The sequence below is a fragment of the Cyrtonyx montezumae genome, unplaced genomic scaffold (genome assembly GCF_038088225.1).
Source record: "Cyrtonyx montezumae isolate F1298 unplaced genomic scaffold, pur_monq_1.0 scaffold_25, whole genome shotgun sequence".
In the NCBI taxonomy this organism is placed as follows: Eukaryota; Metazoa; Chordata; class Aves; order Galliformes; family Odontophoridae; genus Cyrtonyx; species Cyrtonyx montezumae.
In genome coordinates, this window is record NW_027071992.1 from 202,853 (window position 1) to 219,256 (window position 16,404).

At 37.6% G+C, this 16,404-nt stretch overlaps 2 protein-coding genes across 4 annotated transcripts in view; one reads left to right on the forward strand and one right to left on the reverse strand.

Moving 5' to 3' along the window:
* CERT1 (ceramide transporter 1) overlaps nt 1-1,961 on the reverse strand; it is a 76,836-nt gene extending 74,875 nt beyond the window's left edge. Inside the window, exon 1 of one of the 2 annotated variants that reach the window (XM_065739800.1) lies at nt 1,574-1,961. In XM_065739800.1, the coding sequence (XP_065595872.1) occupies nt 1,574-1,669 (96 nt within the window). In that variant the 5' untranslated portion in view covers nt 1,670-1,961. The remainder of the gene's footprint in view (nt 1-1,573) is intronic. The other variant, XM_065739801.1, reaches the window with a different exon arrangement.
* Nucleotides 1,962-2,176: 215 nt separating this feature from the next.
* The window catches only part of POLK (DNA polymerase kappa), a 35,059-nt gene continuing 20,831 nt past the window's right edge, over nt 2,177-16,404 (forward strand). Inside the window, exons 1-4 of one of the 2 annotated variants that reach the window (XM_065739742.1) lie at nt 2,177-2,305; nt 3,043-3,142; nt 11,795-11,969; nt 13,830-13,949. In XM_065739742.1, the coding sequence (XP_065595814.1) occupies nt 11,832-11,969; nt 13,830-13,949 (258 nt within the window). In that variant the 5' untranslated portion in view covers nt 2,177-2,305; nt 3,043-3,142; nt 11,795-11,831. The remainder of the gene's footprint in view (nt 2,306-3,042; nt 3,143-11,794; nt 11,970-13,829; nt 13,950-16,404) is intronic. The other variant, XM_065739741.1, reaches the window with a different exon arrangement.

Consider the following 16,404-nt stretch of genomic DNA (forward strand, 5'->3'; position numbering starts at 1 on the left):
AAAGTATTCTTGTTCAAGAACAGTTTTTTCCCAAACAAAGGACTACTGGTTAAAGCACGTACATATCAAAATATTTCCACAGCAGAGTGCTTTGTATCCACCTTAAAACTATAAGAGAAACTGTAATGGAAAATGCCTGTAGTTCAGAAACATTTAGAGACCAGAAAAACATAGTTCTAATACGCTTCTCTTACCAAGTTATTCCATTTGCTTCTCTTTACTGAGTTGAAAGATTACTAAACACAAAGAGAACTGCACTATACTTTCATTGATTTGCTACTTAATAACAGACAGTAAGTTCTAAAAACAGAGATATGCTCAGAAATCGGTCTGGAAAGGTACCATTCTATTTTAACTAATTTGTCTCAAGTATTACTGAGGCATTAACTAGCAAAAGGTAAAACTCTCCCTCAAGTACATTCACTTCAACAGGTTTTACTGTGCTCTGACTACTGAGATCACATCCCCTGCATTCCCATGGTAAGGACAGCATCAGCTACGTTCAGCATAATCATTAAAAAGAATCATGAATCTTGCACATATAAACATTATAAATTTCAGCAGAGACCATGACTTCACCCCATTACTTCTGTACTTGCCAACATAAGAACCAATCATACCCAACAAATATTAAAGTTTCTAAGAGGAGGATTATCTAATCAAAAGGAAGCATTGTAAAGAAAAAATCTACTCTACTAAACCAAACCTCATGTTTTTAGTGGTGTCACATCTCATGACTCTCATCCTCTCCCAGCCCCTACAGATGACAGGATCTCATAGATAAAGACCTTCTTTTATCTCTGGATTTAGAAGCATTTTTAGACTGCAAAGTGTTCATGACTCTCACAATGAGCAGAGAACTGTCTCATTGTGATGTTTCCTTAGCAGCCAGGGCGTTATGAACTCAGTATCCCATGACCTGTGTGCTCCACACAGGACAGGAAAGAACTTTTTTTAATTCAACATCATCCCGAAGGTAGTTTCTACAAGAATAAAACCTTTCTGCATCCAAAGTTAATAATTCAAATACACAACTTCAAAATTGCCCCGAAGTAAAATTTCCCAAGCGTCACACAACGCATACTTGCAAGTCATCTCATTTCCAGCGATTAAAAACAACAATAAACAGTAGCGCTTCTATTTAAGAAGGGAAACGAGCCCTAGTGCCCTTTTCCTTCCTCTCCTCCCCTCCTCCAGTATCTCCCGCTGCAGGGCTGTTTTATGGCACTGTTTTGATACCCGCACCCAAGGCTGCGCAGCTCCTGTGCCCGCAGGAGCACACGGAGGAAGGAGGGAACCCGACTCTCGCAGCGGGTCTCCGCCGCGCTGGGTGCCCTCCCTGCCCGCCCGCGGCTCGAGGCCGCGCCGGCGGCTCCGCCCGAGGCAGGGCTCCATCGCAGCACCTTCCGAGGCTGGGGAGGGGCTGCCGGGGCCCGCGCCAAGGCAGGGGGAGGTGAGCGGGCCGCTCCCGGCGGGCTGACAGCCGGGCTCTCCCGGGGGAGGGGGGATTGGGGGAGGGGGCATCCGAGAGCCGCCGCGTAGAAGCGAAGCGCGAGGCCGCCAGGCGCCTTACCTTGCTGAGCACCCCGCACAGCTCAACAGGCAGCCCGAGCTCGGTCTCGGGGTCCTCCTCGGAGCCGGAGGAGTTCCAGCTCTGGTTGTCCGACATGGAGACTCGAGCCGCAGCCACTGCTGAGCAGGGAAGAGCCGAGCGGCCCCTGCCCACAGCAGCCTCAGCGTCTCCTGCCGAGCAGACGGGTACGGCCGGCAGCGGCTCTACCTGAGCGGCCGAGCGGCCTCGAGGCGGAGACTCGCGCTGTTCCCTCACAGTGGCTCCGTGGCCCCGGCCCACGGCAACGGCCACAACATAGAGGTGGCGAGGGGAGGAGGAGCGAGCGCACGTCCGCCTGCAACGCGCTCCACTCACGGCGCTGCTACCGCCGCCGATGCCGCCGCCACCGCCATCTTAGGCGAAGCGGGGGGGGGTGGGGGCGGTGCGCTTCGCTACTATTTACTCGTTCCACCTCCCCGCTGGCCCCGCTCGGCGGAACCGCGCGCCGCCCGCCGGGACTTGTAGTCTTTCCGAGGGCACCCGGGCCTGCCGCCGCGCATGGCATGCTGGGAGTTGTAGTCCGCCCAGGCGGCGGCCCCCCACCCGCCGGCTCGTGGCCGCCATCTTGATCTCTGCCGAGCGCGGGGCGGCGGTGCTGCCCGCCGTGGTAGGAGCCGAGCGGAAAGCGGCGGCCTGAGCTGTCAGATAGCCCGGTCCCGAGTTTTGACGCGCCTGCTGTTGCCTCAGCTCGGGGTATTGAAGATAGTACGTGGAGTTTTCTCAGAGCTCTGTCTGAGATGCGTAACGGTATTTGTGGGGGGAGAAATGTTTGCAGAACTGACTGCTGTACAGCGTACGGACGAATGCAGTGGGTTGGGATGGACTTCGCGTTCGGGCTCGTGGTTTGGTTTAGGTTTGGTTGTGTTGTGTTTTTTTTGGTGGTTAAACGTGTTAAATAGGTTTTGTATAGGGAGCCTTAGTGTTACAGTGCATGCTCCTCGCTGTGTTTTAAGAACGATGCTGTAAAATTTCGTTTTTCTGACTACCTCTCTGTGACAAATGGTAATGTGATTTTCCCATGTGATGTTGCTTGAAGGTTTGTGCTGAGGAATTAACTTGGTGAAGTAGGAAAAGCTGTTGAGAAACTAGGCCCTTTGCTTCATCAGCTGTTTGGAAAGAAATTGCGTTATTTTTGCTTTGTGTCTGTTGCAGTGTGCTGCATTTGGTAAGCAAGCAGGGTGGCTGAGTTTCCTACATACTGATATGTGAAAGAGTAATTTTTTTGTTCTGTGCAGCACATTGATGGAATCAAGTGGAACAATTTTTAAATTCACTTTTTTTTTTCCCTATTAAATTCTGAATTAATTTCTTTATCTATTCCGATCTGAAAACAGGGAGTGAGGAGACATGTCTGAGCAAAGCCTTTGGCAGTGGTGGTGATGGGTACTTGACCATGCACCTTCAGTTTCATTCTAACCCCTTTGCTGCAGTTGCTGTTACAGATCAAGAATTGCAGAATGATAGGGGTTGGAAGGGACTTCTGGAGATCATCCTATCCAGTCTTCTGTTAAAGTACGTTCCCTAAGGTGGGTTGCACAGGAAAGTATCTGGGCTGGTTTTGAATATCTCTGGAGAAGGACAATTAGCAGCCTCTTTGGGCAGCCTGTTCCAGTGCTCTGTAACCATCACAGTAAATAAGTTTTTTCTCCTAGTCAGATAGAACATCTTCTGTTCCTCAGTTTGTGTCCCTTGTCCTATTGCTGGGCACCTTTGACAAGAGCCTGGCCCATCCACTTGACTACTGCTCTTTAGATATTTATAAGCATTGATGAGATCCTCTCTTAGTCTTCTCCAGGCTAAGCAATCTCTGGTCTCTCAGCCTTTCCTCATAAAGGATATACTCCAGGCTCTAATAATTTCAGGAAGATTATTATGTTCATGGTTCCTTCTTCATTTTTACATCTGCCACATTTTCCTAGAATGTCTTTTTTTTTCCTTTATTTCATTAGTTTATGCTCTTCAAATGTGTGTTGAGAGTGTGAATAACCTGAATTAAAATAGCTCTTCAATATTCTAACCATCTTTTTTCTAGATAACTAGCTGCCTATTACTTTTAATAAGATCAAGTTTCATCTACATTAGTGAGTGCTGTACTGCAATGGGAGTAGATTTTCAAGGGAAGGATTTGGCACTGAGGACCTTAGTTCACCCTGTAAATGTTTTGAGGCTTTTCTTCATACTAGCTCTAGTCTGGTCCCATGACAGAATGTCCATTAGCAATTGGAATGCATCATGTGTGCTCTCTAATTGTTCTAACAGTTTAGTTTCTGAAGAATCTGTCTTCCTGTCATACAAACCAAAGCCATGTTAAGTGAAGATGATCAAACTGATAGGCTGCTGTAGAGCACACATTCCTCTCTATCTCCTCCTATGTCTTCTTCGATTCACAGAAAGGTTTGGGTTGGAAGAGACCTTTAAAGTCATCTAGTTCCAACCCCCTGCTAGAGGCAGGGACATCTTCCCCTAGACCATGTTGCACAAAGCCCCATCCAGCCTGGCCTTGAATGCTTCCATGGAGGGGGCATTCACAACCTCTCTGGGCAGCCTTCTTCAGTGGGCACTTGCTTTGTGCTTCTTTATTGTGATCATTCTTTCATCACAAACGATTGTATTCCGTCTGCACTCCTCATGACTTAAAAATTGTAAGGAGTCTACAAATTACTGTGTAACTGGAGGCCACCATCTTTTGTAGAATACTGTAACAAATACTATTGCTCTATACTGCTTGTATTCTAATTGTAATATGAATATACTTTTTGGAGTTTTACTTCAGATATTAGTCATGAGCAACATTAAGTGAGTAACCAATTTTTCTTTTTTTCATCTTTTATTTCTAGAGTTGTACTTTCAGCTGTACTGTGTTTACTGGTTGTTATTAAAACATATTAATCTTTAGTATATAAATATTTTCTAGTATGTTCATACTCATAGCTTAAGTTTAGGATTATTTTTCTTAAGGGATCCTTGAAAGAGCATTGCTTATGTAAGAGCATATTACCTAGCAGTATAGGGTCTCAGTTATAAACAATTCCTTCATTATTTATATTTGGTTTAAAGTTATCAAGCATTTTTTTCAGTAGTTTAGAAATACAGTGAAACTTTGGCTAGAAACTTGAATCTTATTCAGTTTAGAATTACTTGTGAAACATTGAGTAGAGGCAAGAGAAGATGATTTCTACAGTTCTTTGCCGTTGGAATGAACTTTTAAGTTCTAGAGTCACAATTTTTTTCTAAACAGAGCCCCAGAGGAGCTGAAAGCACAATTTGCAGCAAAATTATGCCATATTTTGCCTGCAGAAAATTTATCATAGGTAGATAGTCCACTTGTTTCATTTAGTTGGCTCTTTGTGTAAGGGAAGAATTATCCAAGTAGCTTTATGAATGGCATAATGTACGTATGTTGACATCTCCATTTTGGGTACAGTGACAAGCAGTGTCTTACCTGTTTGTTTTATGTCATGAATTTCCATTCAGAATTCTTAGTTTGTCTGTAATTCGTAAGTTGATGATTTCAGAAAAAACATAATTCTAGGGCTCTGCTTCTCAAAAGCTAGTTCTGAGTACTTGGCTAGGATACAAGCTTTCAGAGAATGCTCCGTCAGCTGTTACCTGAAAAATAGTCCTGGTCAGCTGTCTCAGCATCAGCACTGGGAATTTTAACTTCTGTGAATCCTGACCCAGTTTTATGTTCAGCATTATTGGTTTATCATGTACTTTGGCTGATGACAATTATAAAAAATATTCTTCTTAGGAGGTTGACTTTTCTAGAAAACTAACATTTTATTATCCATTGTGAGAGGACAGTGAAATGGTAGTAGTTTTGGATGTTGCTAGTAGGGAACCCAGATAGTTGTGTATGCTGACATATTGATAATACAGTTCTTCCTGCCAGCTCTATCTTTTCAAATTTCTACAGGATTAAAACTGACGTGAGTCCTCTTCTGAGGACTGCTCAGTAACCAGAATTCTAGTAACCATCACCACCTGTGGCTAAGAAGAATCGAGCTGATAGTTCAGAAGGACACTGATGTGCTTGCTTGCACATGTCTTTGTTTGTTGGTGGTTTCTCCTGCTGTGAAGCAAAGACTTTCAAGAGCAGCTGATATTTAAATCATTATCGAGGAATGCGTTTTTACGAGGAAATAAGAGATAAAAAGCTTGTTAAATTCAACCCTGTTTTCTTGCCAAATGAATACTCAGTAAAGACAGGTGAAGCAAAGACTTTTCTTAGTGGAAGAGATTTGACATGAACGTTCCTATTTAGAATGCAATTCTTAGCTCACACAAATAATAGTGAAGTCAGAATAAAATCAAATGCACTTTGTAGTATAACCTCATAAATATCAGAGATGTTTTTAATATCCTAGTGGTATTGAGTTTTTCTTGTTTGGACATGTTCATGCTGTTGTCTCAGAAATTCAAGAAATAAAGCAAAGCATTTATTTGAAACACATTTCTCAAACAGTTTGGCTTTATTGATGCAATAATTCTTCTGTCCAAGCAGGTTAGTTGTGGTTTAGTTCTGCAGTGATGGGTGCTGCCTCCAAACAGTTGCATGCACAGCCTAGGTGAAGATATTTCTGTACATGAAGTGGAAAAATAAGTGTAGCGACATGGCCACCTGTTCTATCTTAATTAGCAATTGGAAAAAGAATGAAGTGGTGTTGGTTTAAAATGTTGTTTTGCATGAGTTGTGGTCTTACTGAGTAGGTCTCCTGTTGTCGGTTTATTACTTACACAACGGCTTTGTTCTGAGGTGGCCAGTGATGTGGTTGCAAGCAGTAATAATTTCCAGTCTAAAGAAGACATTTAAGACTTGAGTTTGAGCGTTACTCTTGAACTAGTCTGGCTTTTTTGTTCCTTGTTCATGTGTCAGATTCTTCAGATTCTTCAGTTCTTTAGTATTCTCTTATATTGTATTGTCAAACCAGTTTCCATGAGTATTAAATGTTAAAAGAAAAAAAAAGAAAGAGAAGGGGGGCACTTGATATCTTATAGTTCAATTAAGTGTAACTTGTATAACTTGCTACTACACATTAGTATATTTAACATTTTATATATATGTACATTTTTGCAAATAAGAGGAGGAGTTTTCCTAAGTTCTAGAGCAGTAACAGCTAATGACTAGGAGTATCCATTTCATTAATTTGTTTTAGTAAAGGAGGCTTTTAGCAACATTAAGCTTCAATTCCATCTCAGTTAAGCAGGAGGTGAATGCAAAAGGTGAAAGACGGTTGCCTGTGACTTTTGTAGCATTCTCACTAGGGAGGAACACTTCGACAGCTTGCCAATTTCAGTTTATATTGCTTGTGAGTTTTTTGATTTGTTTGAGTAATGGTGAGGTGCAGATACAGCAAAGTTTTATCACAGGTGTATTTCCTGAAGTAACTGAAATTGCCTGCTTTTGAGTCATAAACTACTGAATTACACATTTCACTTAAAATGTGTTAAAAATAGACATTCTTGTATTTGACTTCTGAGGATCTTCTTTCATATTCTACACTACTGTATTTGGCATGAACGTGATTATTTTAATAAGTGTTTTAAGTACAATATGAAATATTTTTTTTCCATCCTGCTGGATATTTATAACATTTGATATTGATTCTTTTGTAAAGTTTATTTAAGAATCAGGGATCTCACATATATATATGTGTATATATATGTGAGTGTATAAGAGTAATTACTTCAGAAGAAGGTTTCTTTTTTTCCTTTTTTCTTTTCTTCTCTTTTATATTCCTAGCATAGTACAAACTTCACAAGTGTTACATTTTGAGCATAGTGGAGCTCATGCTACAGTACACTTGGTCTTAGTAGAAAGGCTGAAAAGGAGTCCTTTATGGTCAGAATCGGATGAACTGAGTTATTCATATCAGTTAGCTGTTTATTGTGCTTTCAGTGCTTTTTACACAACCCCTATTAACATTTTGACCTTGTCACAGAAATTAAGGATAGTGTTTATTTTCTTGTAATACAACCTGTGTCTATTGACAGGGTTTGCAAAGTTAGTCCGTCCCCCATCCTCCATGCTTTTATGTAGAGGCAGCTGTCATAATTTTGTTTTCTTATTTCTAAAATAAGATTAGAAGAGCTGAAGGAAATATCCAAAACAAAAGAATCAAAAGAAAATAGGTTTTGGGGTTTTTTTTTGGACTATAATAAATGAGGCCTCATTTTCATGAAATGTTGCTGTTTCAACTTCAGTATATGTATGTTTTTATACAGCTTATATGTTTTTATGCTGTGAAGAGTAGCTGTGAACAATTTAGGTATTAAAGGGAGAATCCCCTACATTTGTGCTACAAGTATTGATTCCTTGGAGCTGCAAGAAGGATAAGCAGTTGTGTATATCAGTAGTCTTTGCATCTCTTGCTATGTTTCTTCTATTGCCATGGGTATCAGTGGTAGCACAGATAACAGTTTTTCTTCACGAGAATTTTTACACAATTTACATGTATCAAATTATCATTTGGTATTACAGTTTCTTTTTCCAAGTTCTACAAACAGTTGCCACTTTCGATTCCTGTTGTTACTTCCCAGCAAATGGTTACTCTATATCAATATAGGACAGATGTTAACAATTTTGTGAATGTTATTGCCTTGCAAGATAAAATTGTGTCCACTGAACTGAATGTTTTGGAAATATATATATGTATTTAATCTTTCTCTCACATTGTATTTTACCATGTGAAAATGATAAGACAAAAGAGTTTTAAGTTCTTACATTACATACAGTTTTTGTTCTGGTTCTATCTTGATGATCTCTGGAGGTCCTTTCCAAGTCCTACAATTCTGTGTTTCTGTTAGTGGAATTGCTGGGTTTTTAATGAATACAGACTGGAGGAATAGTAGAGCTCACAAATATAACCTGTCTCCTTCAGGCTACTTCATGCAAACAGATGCTAAATATGAATACAGGTAGAGGAATTTGAAATTAAATATTTTGTCTGATGTTGCTTGCTGTTTCAGCCTCAGTATAGTATACTTTCATATACTATAAAATCCAGTTTTTTTTAATTCAGTTGAGTTTCTATGCTTGCTTCTAGAAGGGTTTGGTGTTTTCCATTTAAAAGCATCCCAGCTACTAACAAAGCTTTCTACACAGGAATGATTTTCTGTGGTTCCTCTCTTCACCATTTTATTTTGCCATTACCTGTTGGCAGTGAGTGCTCAAGTCTTCTTTATTGTTAGAAGCCCTTTCAGTAGCAGCTGGAAAGTTAGGACTTCCATGTACAGATTATTCTACTGCTCCCCATAACCATCTCCAAATAACAAGAATAGTAGAATTGTATTGAACTGTTGACTGCCTTCACAGACTTGTCTGATTTTGTACCCTTCTTACTTGCTGTGACACTGAGAAATTTAACATGTCCTCTTTAATGGAAACAGCTCAGTCTTGCAGCAGATTCTTGAGGTGACAGCATGCCACAGATATGTCACAAATATGATGCTCTTTGCCTGGATGGTTTTAAGCTAGTGTTTCCTTAGTCTAAATTTTTACTCACTTTTTAAACTCATTTTAGCTAAAATACAAGATACAACAAGCTAACTGTTTTCTCCATGTCAGTTTTCTATGGACACTTTTTTCCATGGTGATGTTAACTTCTACACTGACATTTTATTAGCATTTCTTACAGTGTTTCAAATGGTGCTTCCCCTGCATTTCATTTAAATGCTGTCATTTTATTGCAGATGATCCACTGACTGTTGTCTGACTGTGCTAAATCTGTTTTTTTATTGCAGCTTCTCTGATACATTCAAATATGTTAAATATTTAACGTACTTTTTCAGACCTCTTATTCTGAAAGCAAGACAGACTACAGGTTCTGTTCATGTCCCTTCTCTATGTATTTAAGCTTCTGTGGAGAATTAGTGTTATGTCCTCAGATAAATGTTTTTTTAATTGCAGCTAAGGTATTACTTTATACACTTTGTTTTCTGTTACTGTTGATGTATTTGGTATAGACAAGAAGATGAGTGTTTCTGAGACTTTTTAAAGACTATTTTCTTTCATCACTGTGGTATTTTTTACTCATGGGATATGTAGCAGTCAGAGAGGGAAAGACTTTGAGCTGAACACACGAGTAATTGTTTAAAGCCCTTGCTATAAGACTGAGACTTTACGAATGAGGAAAGAGAAAGATCTATATGTGCTAGGGGTAAGGAGATTTCTTCAGGAGTACGGGACCAAGTTGCACAGATTGGAATAGAAATCAATAACTGTGTTCACGCCAACTTCTTGAGGAGGAGTGATAAAAGAACAGGGCAAGTAGTGGAGGGTTATTTAAGGTTATATACCTTAAGGAAAGCGTTTATTTGTAATTATGCCCACTACTTACCATAGATTGCAAGTAACATTGGAATTACTGAGTAGCTAATTGAAGAGAGGATTTTCAAGAACTTGAGATGAAACTTGGAACTGAAGTATGCAGTGCAGTTGGGTTTTTTTTTTCACTTTTTGGCTATTGTCTAGCAGTCCTGTTTCAGGCTCTGGTTAAGTGGAAAATTAATGAAAGTGTTTGTCATTGAGGTAGTTTATTTGATAGAACTATGAAGCCTTTCCCATTCCCAGCTGACTCTTTAGGAGCATTTCAGCTACAATAGTGCCAAGAGTTCCAGGCTGTACATCTCCAAGTACTTTCTACTCCTTGAAATGCAACAAGCTGTATAGATAAACACAATGTTACTTAACTAGTCTTGTCTCTTTGTAAGGCATCATACAAAATGATCTGAATTGGTGGAATGTGATTAAAAATTGGGTACTTTTGTCAGAACATTTTAATATGCTGCTTTGATGTCTGATTACATTTGACTGGTATGGGAGGCGATCATCATGAATATAACAACACTGCACCATTAATTTAAAATAAGTCACTGGTGGTTCTTTTTATCACAAACAAAAATAGTTTTAAATGCAGAAATGCGTAATAACATTTTTCATTTTTCTTGATGGTGAATTCCACGTAAGTCCTTGAGTAGTCAAAGCAGCATTTAGAAATACCTTCTAGAAAAATTATAACAATTTTAGATCTGTGTAGTTTGTGGCTGTGTTTAACAGAGCTACTGTAATAGCCTGAAAGGGTGTGACTTCTCCCAGCAGGAAGGGCTCCTGTCACAGGGAGCAGCTTGAAGAGGAAGTTTAGGAGTGTTCGTACTTCCTGCATGAAAGTAAAGCTGAAGTTGTTCATTAGTCAGTAGTTTAGGGTAGGAAGAAAGTGCTTCTGTCTGCTTTTCCAGTAAAAAATTTGCATTAAATAATTCAGTCCAATATCAGACTTGGATCCTGCTTACTTTAATCTGGCAAAAAAATAGGACCATAAGATAATGCTCCTGAAGATAGCTTTTGTTTGTTCAGTTTTGAGATCAATTTATTTTTATCTAAACAATGTACCATAGATGGAAAAGTTCAGCTATTTACTTTCATGAGGCATAAAGAAAGATGTCACATATCAGATCCTGCAGATGTGAAAAAATATGTATGGCAGCAATTGAGTAGTAAAAGTGTGCTATATTCTTTTAGTTGGATGTTATGGCTCTATGAATTAATGGAGAAAAAGAATGGAGGATTTTTTCCCTGAAGTAAGCAATAAAGATTTAGTCAAAGTTGTTAATTGAAGCCGTCTGTTTCTAAAAGATGAGCTGTAACTCAAGCAGAAGATTTGCATTTGAGCTAGAAATTACTGGGAAAATTTATATGGCACATCTCAAGCAGGAATGGGGACTAAATTAATGATGAATGACAATCATCTGGAATTTAAAATCATTGTAGGTTTTGTTTTGTTTTGTTTTTTTGAAAGTAATGCAGCTTAGTGTGTGTTTTAAGATATTACTGTTTGTTCTTATGGGATTATATACAGGCATTAGTTTCATGTGCATGACATGAGATGCTAACCTGTACTGAAACCAACGGTGCTCAATTATTTCTGTAAGGGAACATTTGAAAGAGTTTTCAGTTTTTAGATATTAAGGAAATAAAACCTTACTGTTTCCATGCGCTGACAGTAGCTTTGTTTGGTAACTATGGGAGGTCAGCCACTTCATACAAATATGTCTTCATATGAGTGATGTATGTGTTGATTTCATGAGCAAATATGACAAACAGCATATGAGTTCTACAAATTATTTTTGTATTGTTCAGCTAGAAACAAGTACATGACCTAAGCTCCGTTTTTTTTTTCCCAGATATTGTCTGAAGAAATATTGGTCTTCAAAAACTACTATGGACAGCATGAAAAAGGTTGATAACAGCTCTTGTAATGGTGGAGCTCTACTTAGAATGGGCCTCAATGATAACAAAGCTGGAATGCAAGGTTTGGATAAAGATAAAATTAATAAAATCATCATGGAAGCTTCCAAGGTTGGTTAGATAACACTTATTGGTGTATTTATCCTTGCCCACAGATCTACGCATTTCTAACTTCCCATAATGGATGAAGTTGATGTGATCATCTTTTTAATGTTTTTAGGTGCATTCCTTTGTCCTTTTCTTTTTGTCCTTTTTCTCAAGTGGTTCTTGAGGGGGGTGGCCAGTAGTATACAATTTTGTGCCAAAGATCAACTGAAAAGACCACAACACTACAAAGCACTGGAATAATAGTTGTCTTATTTTTTTCTTGAAGGGCCTGCAGATGCAACTGTATGAGGATAATACTTTTTTCAGGCAGCTCTAGATTTTTTTTCTTTTCCTTTCATAAATGCTTATTTCATTTGATGTTACTATATCCCCTATGCAAATGTTGTTTGTGTGATATTTTTTGAAATTTTTGTGTCACACTGTTATGTCCTAACCATACCATACCAAAAATACCACAGACAAGTCAGAAAGTGGGGTTTTTTTGGTGCTTTACACACTTCAAGGTAAACTCAGGGATGGGGAACATGCTAGAAACAGCATTTATTTAGCAAACTTATTTTATTTGTGTTTTCACTTTAATAGTGCTATATGTGTCTTTAAGACTTCTGTTGATTTAGTTGTTTCCTCTCCTTGTTGTGTCCATTATTTCTTGAAGAGTTAGTGCTTTGTCAGTTATATGCTTATAATGATAAATGGAGAATTTATTTCTTTGGGACAGTTTTAATCACCTGTGTGGAAATGGGATGAACTGTGAAAAGGGGTTTCAAAACTTATAAGTAGGTTTCTTTGTATTAGGATATGCTTCTGTAAGTAAAGCAGGAGAACGTAGTACCTTCTGTAGATCAAAAAATCTGAGAATAAGCTTTGATTCTTTCTGAAACTTCATTTCTAATCCTTTCAAATTTATACTTACAAACTCTACCCACAATTGTACTGCAACAAGATTTTGTGTAATTTCAACTGTGAAATACTGCATGGGATGCTAAAAAAAAACTTTTTAATAACAATCTTAAATACTGGGCAGGTCTGCACCCCAATATTTCCTTACTGATTCCTTTCAATGAAACATAACATGTCATGTTTGATTGCAGAGAGGGAAAATGATGTGTATGTCTGATACTGAAAATAAAAAGATATCCTTTATTTCTTCCATTTAGAGATTTCCTCTAAGCAATAATTACGACATTTTTACCCACTTTTTATTTTTTTATTTTTTAGTGTTATAGTATTTCCTTTAATCCTTTTTACCATTATTGTATAAATGGATATTTTTGCTTTATGTTTACATGTCTAGTTCCGTTTGACTGTGCTTGAATTCTTCCTTTTTCTTTTGGGAGCAGTTACGTACTTGAGAATGAGGGGGCTTTTTATGCACATTTGCTTTCCATCATCCTTTTCCAAGTACCTTCTAATTCAACAGTACCTTTCAAGAACAAATGATCAAAAATGCTGAACATTAGAAGTGGATTTGACTCTTATAGTGTCTTTTACATAGTCTTCTGTGTAAATTCATCTATGCAGAAGTCTGAGAAGGTGCTTAAATAAATTTTTATTTTTATCTTTATACTTCTTATGTTGAAGATAGTATAAATAATAAGACTTCCATGTACTATTTTGGAAATGTTCTCTAAATAGTCCCCTGTGTGGTCTGCTATAGTCAGAATGGGTCTGAAGAGTAGTAAGTTTATATGGCGTTATCTAAGGAGAGATGCACACTAATCTCTCATGTATCAGCTATATGAAAATACCAAGTATTTATTTCTGTGCTTCACATTTTCTATATTTAAAGATCAGATGTGTTTGTTAGATGAAAAGACAAAGTAAAATGTTACAGGGTTTTGGTTTTTTTTAATTCTCTTCCAGGGCTCCAAATTTTATGAAAATGAGCTCAAAAAAGATCAACAAGTTAATCAGCGAATTGAGAAAATGATGCAGCTTAAAGAGAAAATTACACAACAGCAGCTGTTGAAAGCACAGTTGCAGGTACTAATCGTGTTATCTATCTATCTATCTATTTAGAGAAGTTGATAAATAAATGTTTTGGTGTGTTCTAATTTACTGTAATTTTGTTGATAAGCACAGCGGTAGATACTGTTTACATGTTAGTCATGCAAGTGAAAGTTTGTACAATGTTTTGAGGATGTAAATGTAATAAAAAAATCCTTGAAGAGGATTAAATAAGTTCTAAAACCAATGTGAAATGTTTTTTGTATGGTTAGAGTGAAGAAAAAAAAATTCTTCTAAATCCAGACAGTTTGAAAGGATATCATTGTGGTTTCTGGAAAAGTTTTATTAAATACTTTGTTAATTATTATCATAGCAGTCTTCAGTTTTAGAAAACATACATATTTCTTGTGTTAAATGACCCTCAGTGAAATAAAGATGGTCAGAGCTTTCAACTCTTTCTCATTAACTTATTCCTTATCTGTGCTATTTAATGAAAGTTAAGAAGTTGCAAGAAATACATGTGTCCCAAACTAGAAAGATGGAAGGACTATTTTTCTTCTCATGTGCTAATACAGACGATACCCTAAAATAGTACTCTGTGTTAAATACTGGTAGAAGAAAACTACACCAGGTTGCACACTATATTCTTAGACACAAGGGAATTAAAGATACTTGAAGAGGATTAATTCACTTCCTTTCTCATTTGTACTGTGATTCAGTCTTTAATTATATGATTGCATGCCATTTTTCTCTAACAGAATTCCTGTTTCATTCATTGCACAGTGCAGACAGTGTTCACTGAGTGAGCAATTATTTACTGTTGTCCTCATTGCTCAATGGATGGCCCCAAAGCTTATTTGTTATACAATAGTCTAAACCAGCTTGAAATGTAGAATTACTCTCTTCTTCATAGGCTTTTCTATGTTGTACACTACATATTGTTAGTTCTTTTAATTAAACAATTAAATCAAACAAACAAACAAAAAATGCTGGCTTAGTGATTTGTTGGACAAAATCTTGGTTACATCATGGAAACAGTAGCATGAATGAACACAGTCCACAGCATAATACTTAATGTCTTTCTCACCGCTAGAGCGTGTTTGAAGAGGTAATTTGAAGTTCTCTATTAATGGAAATAATACACCATGCTGTATCATTCAATTTGTGATTTCTGAAAAGTTATCTGTAACAGATTTAGATTATGCTAATGACTTGGAGTGAAACTGCTTGAAGTTCCGCAGAAGTTAACAAAACTGTAAGAAGTATCCAGCTGCTGTTCTCTTGCTAGTTTTATTAATGTGTGGTTTATCCTCTGTGTTTATTCCGTAAGCAGTTACTGTTGTCCAAAAAGTAGTATAATTATTTGTTTTTATTTCTATCCTTTCAAATACTTCTACAAACATTAAATAAATTTTGAATAATCCTTTAATGTCTCAATTTGATTATACAGTTTAAGATAGAAAACTTGCATCTTGTATATTTTACATTTTTCAACAATGTAAGAAACATTTTTTCATATGTTGCATCATGTAAATAGCTAGTAAATAGTGGCCAGCCTGCACCACTTTCATTTGGGCTCTTAATTTCTTTAAACCAGTTTGTTCAGCCTGGGGAGCATACTGTTCCTTCTATGTGGAACAGCCTAATTTTAGGTCCCATTTCACCTCTAAAATGAACTTGGAACAAGCAAGAGAAAAGGCTAAGTAAATATTCAGCAATTCGTTTGGGACATTCATAGCCATTTGTCTTTGTTCAAGTATCTTCAGCTTGAAAGCTGAGATTTTATATTAGTTTTTTGTTTATTTTATTAAGCAGCTCTGTGAAGTAAAAAAAGATAAACAGAGAGCAACTCTTGCAGTGACTTTGCAAATAGCTCATAACTGTTTCTTTTCAGGAACACGAACTCATTATAACTGAGCCAGAGACATTTTTTGTGATGGTAACTTGGTATCACAAATGTTTGTGAGCGTCCTTGTTCTTGCACACAGAGTGAAACTTCTGTTCCTTTTCACTACATGCATTTCTTGAGCTCTAATGTGCATTAAACCCATTGTTTGTTTTCCAGTCGCAGCAACTGTTAGTCTAAATAGAGGTTAGCGTAGTCATTAATGTGATTAGGCAATCATAGTTTGATAGCACTTCCTTTGTTCTCCTTTTCTGATATTTTCTGTTGAGTGATGCATGGTAATGGCAACAGCAACATAGTCATCTCAAGTAAAAACATTTCTATTAAGTAATACATTCATACTTTCTAGTGATATTCACTACAAACCTCATTTGTACTTAAACAGTATTTCCGAAACGAACACAAAATCTCCAGCTCTCTCAATAAAAGAATGCAAATAAATTAAGAAAAACTATCTTAAGTTTTTTTGGTGGAGAAACCTGTTTAACTGCTTCAGAACACTGTGATCAAGCCCACAGTCTACTAGTAGGAGATATACTTTTAACTTTTGAAGAGAAATAGGGTACTTTCTAACTCTTTTCTATG